A 12,281-nucleotide genomic window follows, 5' to 3' on the forward strand; every position below is an offset into this window, starting at 1 on the left:
CCAGCGTCGGGCTCTGTGCTGACAGCTCAGAGCCTGGAGCTTACGTCAGATTCTGTGTTTCCTCCTCTCTCTGCCCCTCCCATGTTCATGCTCTGTCTCTCACTGTCTCCCAATAAAAAATAAACATTTTTTAAAAAATAAAATAAAATAAATAAAAAGTGTCTTGTTTGAGAAATTGTGGATCTTTCTATGGGAGGCAGAAAAATGGCCCCCAAAGATGACTGTGTTCTAATCCCCAAAGCCTAGGAATATGTTATGTTACACAGAAAAGGGGAATTAAGGTTGTTAATCAGCTGGCCTTAAAGCAGGGTGATGAACCTGGATTATCCGGGTGGCCCAACACAGTCCCAAGAGTATTTTTTTTTAATTCTTTCTGTTTTTAATGTTTATTTTTGAGTGTGAGAGAGAGAGAGCGCATGTGTGAGTGAGGGGCAGGGAAAGAGAGGGAGACGCAGAATCCGAAGCAGGCTCCAGGCTCTGAGTTGTCAGCACAGAGCACAACGTGGGGCTCGAACCCATGAACCACGAGATCATGACCTGAGCCGAAGTCGGACGCTCAAGCGACTGAGCCACCCAGGCACCCCTCACAAGGGTCTTTAAAAGTGAAGAGGATTCAGAGGGACCTGTAATTAGAGAAGTTTGGGCTGAGACTTTTGGGAACTCTCGGACAGAAACAAAGTTGCTGCTTCCAAGGATAGAGGAAGAGGGCCACTGACAGACTCTAGCACTGGAAAAGGCAAGGAATTAGCTTCTCTCTTGGAGCCTCCAGGAAGGAATGTAGCCCTGCTGACACCCTCATTTTAGCCCAGTGAGACCCACGTTGGACTTCTCATCTACAGAACTGTTGGGTAATAAATGACCACTAAGTTTGTAGTCATTTGTTTTAGCAGTCACAGACAACTAATTCACCAATTCTACTCTGTTTTAGCTGATTTGTTTTATCTCTCTTTTTTTAATGTTTATTCATCTCTGAGAGACAGAGAAAGACAGACTGTGAGCAGGGGAGGGGCAGAGACAGGCGGAGACACAGAATCTGAAGCAGGCTCCAGGCTCTGAGCTGTCAGCACAGAGCCCAACACGGGGCTCAAACCCACAAACCGTGAGATCATGACCTGGGCCGAAATCGGATGCTTAACCAACGGAGCCACTCCAGTGCCCCTAGCTTGTTTTAAAGGAAACCTGATTCTTCTACGGAGTCCACATGCACTACTCAGTACTTTTTACCCACTTGTGTTCTCTGTTCTTCCAGTTCAGAATTTCTCAGCTTGGACTGCATGTGAGTGGCACCCACAAGGCTTTTAAAAATACTGGTGCAGGGGCGCCTGGGTGGCGCAGTCGGTTAAGCGTCCGACTTCAGCCAGGTCACGATCTCTCACGGTCCATGAGTTCGAGCCCCGCGTCAGGCTCTGGACTGATGGCTCGGAGCCTGGAGCCTGTTTCCGATTCTGTGTCTCCCTCTCTCTCTGCCCCTCCCCTGTTCATGCTCTGTCTCTCTCTTTCCCAAAAATAAATAAAAAACGTTGAAAAAAAATTTAAAAAAAAATAAAAATACTGGTGCCAAAAAAAAAAATACCTTGATGCCTGTGCCCCAACCAGACCAATTAATCCTGGAATTTCCAGAAATAGGAACCAGTTTTCCCCCAGTACCCCTCCATCCCTTTATCCACTAAGGCACCTTTTTTAGGGGATCCATTTTACAGTAAATTGTAGATACGGATAAATGTCCCCCCAAATTTTATACATAGATTTTGAGAGAGAATAGGGGAGAGAGAGAATCTTAAGCAGGCTCCACGCTCAGTGCAGAGCCTGACACAAAGCTCGATCCCATGACCCTGGGATCGTGACCTGAGCTGAAATCAAGAGTCTCAACCGACTGAACCACCCAGGCACCCCACTGATCTGTATTTTTAAAGCTCCCCAGTCAACTCTAATGCAGCCAGGGTTGGGATCTGTGGGATTAGGCTAAGTGTAGGCAGCCGTTCAACTACACACTTTCCTCAGCCACTCTCAAGCCTGTCCTCTCAGGACTGATACTCATTACTTCTACATAGTTTCCCACCTACCAATCTCATTGACGCCTCTGGACCCTCTGACTCCCGCTCGGCAATACCCACTCTGACGTTTCTGGTGTTAGGTGGAAAGAACACCTCCCTCCCCTTAGACCTTGAGCCCTGTGGGGCAGTGGCATTGTTTGATTCAAGTCTTATGTCTCCCCATTGTGCTCTGTAGTGGATTACACACACACACACACACGCACACACACACACACACACACATCATTTCATTTAGTCAACACGATACTCTAATTCTAGTTAAGGAGAGCCTTGTTTTGTTTAGGAAAGCAAACAAAATGTTAGTTTGGTTAAGTGCCAATATTAAGATGGATTAGAAAAGTGGACTTGGTCACAGATTTCATGAGCAGCAGGGGCACTTAGGGCAAGGGATAATTAAAACTCCGCACAGAAGAGATCTGTAGTGCAGGAAAACAAGTATTTCCTTGTGAGGAATATGTGAGAATAAAAATTAGATGTTTTTCTTCTGTCAATTGTTCAATAACCCTGGCGTACTTTTGCCATGTTAGAAACTTTAGCCACAGGCTACTTTAACCTCTTTTAAGCTTTTAAATACTTGCTTAACACCTGTAAGTTATTTTCAACCTAACTTCTCAAACTCCTCTCTGAGAATTTGAAATACTGTTCTCTGTGTTATGAATTTAGAGCAGCAACAAACCTACTTCTCTTCGGGTTTCCCCTGAGACAGAGAACACAAAAGTATCTTTGGATTATCTGTGGGGAAATCTGTTTTGCCCTTGGGGAAAGAGAAAAATCCAGCCCCTAAAGACTAGCAAGTAAGACCTCTTCAGACTCCCAAGGCCACTACTTTGGTTTCAAGAAAATGGGTAAGAATTATGTGCAAGACGGATTATTGCTAGCCTAAATAAACGGTAGCCTTGGAAAATTCACAGAACTTTCTAGAAAATAAGTCAGTTAAAAAACTCAACAAATCTATTTAATCATTAGCTCTGTTACTGCAAAGTACTCTTCATCTATACTTTTATTTAAAGTACAGCAGGCTGAAAGCCAAAATGAGCTTTAAAAGGAAAAAATGTACATCTGTCAATTTTAACTTCCAGACTTCTGAAATCTTGCTGAAGCAATCAACTGAATTTTATTTGGCTTTGTTTGTTTGTTTTTCCATTTCAGCAAACATCAGTACTCCTCCTCTCCAACTGTCATTGACAAATTTAATATGAAAATATTCTGAGATTGCCTTCTGAAGAGCAAGGCCTGAGTCGCTTGGGGAAAATAAGAGAAACCTTGTTTATTGGGGGAATAGGAAAGACAATAAATCCCTGACGAGCTTTGATCCTAAGAGAGCAACAGAAAGAAGACACAGATATTTTTCCAAATGCCCTGGGTAAGTATTAAAAGAATGTGTGTGTGTGTGTGTGTGTGTGTGCGTGTGTGTGTGTGTGTGTCTACACATATATATGTATCACCACACTGTGGTCTATACATTTTCTGGTTTCAGAATTACTTTTTCTGTTTTTTCAACTCATATTGCAGAGAAGACAGTCTCATTATTCCTAGATATGAAGTTTTGTTTTTTATCAGTGGACGATAGGGATGGAAAAGGCATATTTACTGCCAAAAGATTTCAAAACACTCTACAACATTTAGTTTTTCAAAGAATAAGGAAGTACCTTATTATAGTGGAGAAAATACATTTTATACATTTTTTCCTGGAAATTTATTTTCTTGAGTTTTTATTTAAGTTCCAGTTAGTTACCATACAGTATAATATTAGTTTCAGGTGTACAGTTTAATGACTCAACACTTCCATACATCACCCAATGCTCATGACAAGTGAATTCCTTGATCCTATCACCTATTTAACCCATGCCCCCACCCACCTCCCCTGGGGTAATCATCAGTTTGTTCTCTACAGTTAAGAATCTGTTTCTAGGTTTGCCTCTCTGTCTGTCTCTCTCTTGTTTTTCCCCTTTGCTTATTTGTTTTATTTCTTAAATTCCACACATGAGTGAAATCATATGGCATTTTCTTTCTCTGATTTATTTCACTTAGTACATGTAGATATATATATATATATATATATAGATAGATAGATAGATATGTGTGTGTATACATATATATACATATATATACACATATATACACACATATATATATATATATATACATACATGAGAGAGAGAGACAGAGAGCTAGCACTTCTTTATATATATATATATATATATATATATATATATATATATATAGTACTTCTTTATCCATGCATCAGACAATGGATAGTTGGGCTGTTCATTTTCCCTCCCCATGTCTTCCCCTCCAGCCCCCAAAATCTAGGTACTTAGATTCAAAATAAAAATAAGGAGGTAATAAAGAATTAAGGAGAACAACTGATTACTATACTGCTGGGTTAAACCACTGCTCTGGATACTGTAATTTGCACAATGGTTATTTAGTTGTTCTGTGCCTTGGTTTCTTCACAGATGAAAACAGATTATTAGAAAGGACACAAGTGAAAAAGACTGCTCCAGAAATGTTTTAGATAACATGTTACAGTCCCTCTCAACTGCAAAGGAATCTTGGGAGGAAGAGAAAGAAGGATTTTTGCATGAAGTCAACCAGCAAGCAACACAATTAGAGACCATGTACTTACCAATAATAACAGTGTTGTCATCAGCAATTAGCAACTTGCTGTGGACATAGATGAGCTCAGTGACTAGGTTTCCTTCAAGCTCTGCATGCGTTCTAAGGCCACAGAATGATATGTAATTTATCCACTGATTGCCAACTATAAAGTAAAAAAGAAAGTATTCAAATGAATATGACCTAGCTCAATAAAGGCACATTACATTTTACTGTTTTTCAAAACAAATATACTCATTAAATAGGTGGTTAAGAATAGATTGTATAGTGTGTGTGTGTGTGTGTGTGTGTGTGTGTGTGTGTGTGTGTGTGTGTAATATCAGAACTCACCCAGGATCTATTTTTGCTATCAGAGGAATCTTGTACTATTAATATGGATGGATACACATTAAAAAACCATACTGGAGTGTTTGCTATGAATTACTTTTTCTGAGGCAGTCAAAAACATATCAAATGTGAACATGTATTTTAATGATTGGATGAGCAACTACTAACGAGTGATAATTAAAGCAGAGCCAGAGTAGATAACCAAGACATCAGTGTCACATTTGCATCTACCTTGGTTCACACTTGCTACAGCTTAAATCAGATGCAAAAATATTAATGCCTAAACTACTTGATATAGACATAGTTTGCAGCATTTTCAACACACAGCAGCAGTTAAATTTTATAGACTTTGTGTAAATAAAAATGTTGGCAATTGAATAACACTCCTTCTAAATCATTAAAATCAGGAAATGAAAGAACCTAACGACATTTGACTTTGGGGAATTTTCTCCAGAGCGAGCAGTACCAGGTTTGTACTTTAAAATGCTGCCCTCTCATCACATGAAGGCCATTCGTGTGATAAGAAGAAATGCATTCCATACCAAGTCAACCCATAACCATTATCCTGGCATGAATGTCAGTCACACAATTTTATGGTCCTTCTCCCACACAGCAGTTGTCCTGGGTAAGGAAAGTCTTATACTAAGAACAAATGGAGCAGAGCAAAACCATCACGAATTCTAATAGAAAGAGAATATAATTTTTCTCCTTTAAGAGAATCTGAAGCATTCTAACAGAAACAATGGCAGTTCATGTTCTGTTTACTGAAGTTTCCATGTATTACTGATGCTTTCTATTATCCTGTTGATGTTACTCAGTATTTCTATTAAATATGAGGGTCTCGGAAAGAAATTCATTCATAGGTTATATAGAGAGATTGGTCCATTTACAGATAACCCTTCCCTTATATATGTAAATAATATTGTAGCTTTGTTTGCCAAGAGTTGATGTGTTGATGTACTAGTACATGATGTGTAAGAGATTCGTTCCTAAAAAGTTTCACGTACATAAGATTTTGTAAATAAATTTCTTCCCCATTTGTTAATGTTATATTGGAAAGATGGCTCATCTAAAGCATCAACTCCTGAAACCTCTGATCCAGGAGAAAGAAGTATTTCCTCTTTTAAGCCTATCATACACATAAAATTCCTGGAAAATATTTCTAACATAACACCTAATATATTATTTTACATTCATTTAATCCTCCATTTCTTCTACTCTTATGGAGGTCTTATACATTTTTGTACCCGTATCATTGCATAGTGCTAAAGGAAGGTGAATAAATGAGTGAATGGATAAATGGATAAATGGACAGTCAGGTGACAGCTAATATTTTAGCTTTTGGTATCGTCAATTTATTTTCCTGAAGCTGGCTCATGATCTAAAATTTTAAGATATAAAGCAGATTTTTAAAGGAATCATGGAGAAAATTCCTTGCTAGAGTAAGTAAGGTTTTGCAGTAACTTCCCATAAAAAATCCACATTAAGCTATATGGTAGGTCAATGGTTCTCAGTGTGCATAAAGACTGCCTCTGTGAGGACCTCTCAGAAATGGAATCTGGAAACCCTCCCCAGAGGTTCTGAGTCAGTAGAAATCTATAATCCAATAAGTGCCTTAGGGGATATCATTCTTTTGGGGGTTTTTGTTTTGGTTTTTGGGGGATATCATTCTCTGAATGACACTGTTGCAGAGCTTTGGCATTTATGGATTTAACACTAGTGGTACACATTCAGAAAATGATACACCATGCCAAAGTGAGATGCATTCCAGTGGTGCAAGTCTGCTCAGTATGAGGACATCCATTAATATAAAACATGATATTGATCAATCTGGGGAGAAAAATCATACGATTATTATAACAGATGCTGAAGAGCTTTTTACACAATTCAGCACCCATTCTGGATAAAAATAATGAAGAAAACAGAAAATGAATCCTTTCTTAACATGCTTAAAACTATATAATATATATATATGTATTATACACATATAATATGTGTGCATGTGTATAATATTTTCAATACTATTTAACATTGCCTTGGAGGTATCAGCTAATGTATTTAGATAAGAAAAATCACATAAGTATAACCATCTCCATTTCCAGATAATATGATAGTATACCTGGGGAATCAATGATAAAAATATCTCAAATGATGAAAAAATTAAATATGACAATAGGATATAAATTAACATATAGAAATCAATAGCCTTCATACATACAAACAATGACCATTTAGAGGATAAAAAATCAGAGAAACTGTTGTTCACAATGGCAGGAAAAAAGATAAAACACAAAGATAAACAATAAGCTTATCATCAGGTGTCTGAAATCTTTATGAAGAAAAAATTAAAACACTATCAAAAGACACAAGAATAGATTTGAGTGAATAAAGACACCCTTGTTCTGGGATAGAACAATTCAACATTAAAAAGATGTCAACTCTCTCCATCTTAATTTATAAATTTAACATAATCTCAGTAGAAATACCAACCTGTTTTTATGGACCTAGGAAACTTAATATTATAATTCATACAGAAAAAGAAACATCCAAGAATGGCTATGATAAAAGTTGGAAAAGAAAAACTATGAGGGGGCATTAACACTATCTGATATTAACACATACTATAAAGTCTGTATAATTAAAACAATGCTGCACCAGCATATGAAAAGACAGTTAAAACCACTGAATTCAATAGAAAGCACATACAAAAACACATACAAAAATTTTTGCGTATGATAAAAGGTGGCATCTCAAATGATAAAGACTTTTACATAAAGATCCATAGCTTATAAATAAAAAGTCTAGTATCATTGCATAGCTCTTTGAAAAAAGAAAAATTATATACATACCTCATACCAATCACAAGAATAAACCCCAAATGGACCAGAAATAGAAATGCAAGCATATGAAACGATACAAGTGTTAGAAGAAAACAGAGTGAATTCTTATATAACCTGAGTGTAAAGAAGTCTTATAACTACCTAGAGACAATAAAAGAAAAACATCAATAACTTTGGCTAGATTTAAAAAAAAAAAAACAAACACATGACACAAAACACCACAAGAAAAAAAAAAAAAAAAAAAAAAGACAAAGCAGGAGAAGGTATTTGCAGTAAGTATATATCACAGATAAAGAGCTAAGAAGTCCAAACCTATAATGAACTCTTAATAACTTAAGGGATAAAAAGATCAAAATCTTGATGGCAAAAATGTGCAAAAGACATAAATAGACAATTCACACACAAAAAAAGATACACTTGAAAAGATATTCTTCCTCATAACAGAAATACAAAACTATACTGAGAAACCATTTCTTACCTATGGTATTGGCAAAAAACAACACATTCTGTCAGTGAGACTGGGTTGAAGCAGGTTCTCTCATATACTGGTGGTGCAAAACCAAATTGATACAAATTGGTGGTGGGGGGGAGGATTTGGCAATATTTAACACAAAGTATATTTTAAAAATTATTTTATTTTATTTATTTTTTCATCATGATAAAGTGTACTCTTTAATCCCCATCACATATTTTACCCATCCTCCTATCCGCCTCCTCTTTGGTAACCATCAGTTTGTTCTCTATAGGTAAGAGTCTTGTTTCTTGGTTTGTGGCTCTTTTTTTCCTTTGCTCATTTGTTTTATTTCTTAAATTCCACCTATGAGTGAGATCATATGGGCATTTGTTTTTCTCTGGCTGACTTATTTCACTTAGGATTAGCAATCCCACCCTAGAAATTTACCGTAAATATACACTTCCAACAAATAAGAATATATATGGACAAGGTTATTCATTGCATAACTGTAACTGAAACATACTGAAAACAATCTAAATGTCCACCCAGAGGGGAATGATTGAACGACTATGGCAAATCTATACATGGAAGACCATGCAGATGTCAAAATAAATGAAGAGTTCCATGAATTGATATGGGAAAAGTAAGAATATATGCATTATATCTGCTCATTTGTACAAAAAGAAACACTGTAAGAATATTCTAGAAACTGACAAAATTGGCTACAGATAGCAGATGTAAGGGAAATAGGGTAGAGAAGATGGGTGGGGAGGAAACTGACACAAAGTATAGGGAAGTGATATTTATCTTAGTATGTCATTTTTATGGTTCTGATTATTGGAAGTATATTGCACACACTCAAAAAAATCAAGAAAAATATAGAAAAAAACCTCTAAAATAGAGCAGACTAAAGCAAATGAATCTAACTGTATTTCAAATTAATAACATAATCCAAGTAAATTTTGAACACTAACATTTGAGTATATACCATTAGGCTAAAGACAAAAAGAACTATAAACAAATATTGAATTTTGGGGAATAGATTCATTTTTCATAGTAGTATGGGCTAGCAATTCTAAAACTATTTTTTGTGTATTATAGGATTGAGGAAATACATACATTGTAGATAAAAGGAGCCAGGTTTCTCACTGTGAGAGAAAGGAGTTTTAAAAATAGAAAGAGAGATATCCAGAAAGAACTCTGTGGTGTGGGACTGGAACTGGAAGCCTTAGTGTGGAGACAGACAGATGGACAAACAGATATACTTATGGGTGAGAGATAGGTAATGTGTATACCATAGGTCTTAAAGCAATGACATCCCGGTAGCAATGATCATTTCTAGCACCAGGATTTTGGTTTCTAAATGTCACTTTCCACTAGAAGAATCTAGGTTTCTTGAAGGAATGGCTGATTCTAGGGCTAATTCTGGGAATATACAAGAAGAGTATAGAACTCTTCTTGTGCCACCAAGAAAAAAAGGCTGATGGGAACATATCAAAAGCACAGATGAGCCAACTTATAAAGGTACTCACTGGCCAAACCTGTGCAAGCTGGGCATTAAAATTATATTCACTAAATAAAATAAGAATCCATAAGTCCATACCAATGCAAATACATAAATAAATACATAAATACATGCATTTTTGCTATAAAGGACACCAGTAATTCAACTGGCAAAATTTCAATAAGGTGTACAAATAAGATAATAATATTATATCAATGTTAATTTCATCAATTTGATAATGGAATTCTACCTGCTTTTTTTAATGTCTTTTTTTTTTTTTCAGAAACACATACTCAAATATTTAGGGGTAAATGGGCATTATAGCTGCAACTTACATATCCTAAGATATATATGATATGGTATCATATCATATTTTATTATATATATATATATATACACACATATATATACATACATATATATATATAATAAGAAATGTTCTTAAGAGAAAAACCCATCTGTCTACGAATCTATTATCAAAGAATGACAAAACAAAGAAGGTAAAAGGTTAACATTTGGGTAATCAGGATGAAGAGTATACGGCAGTTCTAGAAGGCCTTCTGTAAGTCTGAAATTATTTTAAAATAATTTTTTAAAAAGATTAGTGATACTGACTAGCTTAGCAGCCTGAAGGTTTAAGACATGTAATAAATGGAATTTTTGAAGGTGCAGATTTGTGTCATCCCATAGCAAGGCTGGAGAGTATCTGCAATGTATCAATTAGCAGGACAGCCTTGCAGCCCACTATCCATACTACTTTCCATTCTTCCTTGCCTATGAAATAACGCCTGTGAAGTGATAAAAACTTTGTTTCTTTACAAAAAATGCTTCTCATGGAATAAAAAAACTAAAGGTTAGGACCAGTAACAGAACCCAAAAGGAAAGATCAGGGTCCTAGCCAGAAAGTGGACATTTTATGTTTTTCTAAGTTTATTTATTTATTTTGAGAGAGAAAGAGAGAGAGGGCATGAGCAGGGCAGTGGCAGAGAGGGAGAGAGACAGAATCCCAAGCAGGGTTCACACTGTCAGCACGGAGCCCGACGTGGGACTCAAACCCATGAACTGTAAGATCATGACCTGAGCCAAAATCAAGAGTTGGCCGCTTAACCAAGCGAGCCACCCGGGAGCCTAGGACATTTTAGATTAATACAGTGTAGCCTGTCAGGTAAAGTGGGGGCACCCATTTAATATGTGAATTATCCCACCATACATGCTATGTGAAAAAAAGAAAAAGCTATTTTGGTCAGTACTGTGTTCTATAAAGAAAACTGGCTTGGGACACTTGGGTGGCTCAGTCAGCTAAGCCTCTGACTCTTGATTTTGGCTCAGGTCATTATCCCAGGGTTGTAGGATCGAGCCCCACGTTGGGCTCTGCACTGAGTGCATAGCCTGCTTAAGATTCTTTCTCTCTGCCCCTCTCCCCTGCTCACACGACAGGGGAGTTCACAATGTTTACTTGAAGTGTGGGGATATGCTGAGGAAACAAGTACCTTTTGAAGAAAGTATGAGAAAGCCTGGGGCATGTAGAAGCATTAATATAAAGCCATTAATAGAAAAGTATCAGGAGATTTCCAAATTATATGTCATGGAGGTATGTGAGGATCTGGAGGTTTTATATAGACCCTTAGGACATATCTGTTAGGAAGTTTGGTTTATAGATGTACCATCAAAAGATGGGAATTCATGGGCACCTGGGTGGCTCAGTCGGTTAAGCGGCCGACTTCGGCTCAGGTCATGATCTCGTGGTCCGTGAGTTCGAGCCCCGTGTCGGGCTCTGTGCTGACCACTCAGAGCTTGGAGCCTGTTTCAGATTCTGTGTCTCCCTCTCTCTCTGACCCTCCCCGGTTCATGCTCTGTCTCTCTCTGTCTCAAAAATAAATAAACGTTAAAAAAAAAAGTTAAAAAAAAAAGATGGGAATTCAATACAACAGACTCTTGATGTTTGTGAGAAAGTTTTGTGAAAGGATTTCAAGAGTTGTTACAGGCTTTTGCTACTTAAAAAGCTGTAGTTCTTGTGGGGCTCCTGGGTGGCTCAATCAGTTAAGCACTGGACTTTGGCTCAGGTCACGATCTCATGACTTTTGTGAATTTGAGCCCCGCATTGGGCTTTGTGCTGTTAGCATGGAGCCCTGCTCAGGATTCTCTCTTTCTCCCTCTCTCTGTGACCCTTCCCCACTCTCTGTCTCAAAATTAATAAATACATTTTTTTAAAAAAGTAGCACTTCTTACAGGCATACTTCTAATCCTGACTGAAAACCTCTAGACCTTGTGTTAAATTATACTAAATTGGCTGCTGACATGCCAGAATACAGAAAAATTATAAAAATGATAAAGAAATTCTTTAAATTAAACACTAAATCCCTGAAGATTGGTATATATGATGATTATAGTACACTAATAGCTGCTGGTTTTCTTTTCAGGAATTTTAACATATTTATAGCAGTTTTGTTATTTCTAAAGAATTGAAACAGTACAGAACTACA

General features: G+C 37.0%; 1 protein-coding gene across 1 annotated transcript in view; it reads right to left on the reverse strand.

The window, feature by feature from the left end:
- The window catches only part of PLD1 (phospholipase D1), a 205,176-nt gene that overhangs the window by 17,982 nt on the left and 174,913 nt on the right, over window positions 1–12,281 (reverse strand). The window contains 1 exon segment of the mRNA XM_030328933.1: window positions 4,684–4,818. Within this exon segment, the coding sequence (XP_030184793.1) occupies window positions 4,684–4,818 (135 nt within the window).

The sequence above is a fragment of the Lynx canadensis genome, chromosome C2 (genome assembly GCF_007474595.2).
Source record: "Lynx canadensis isolate LIC74 chromosome C2, mLynCan4.pri.v2, whole genome shotgun sequence".
Lineage (NCBI taxonomy): Eukaryota > Metazoa > Chordata > Mammalia > Carnivora > Felidae > Lynx > Lynx canadensis.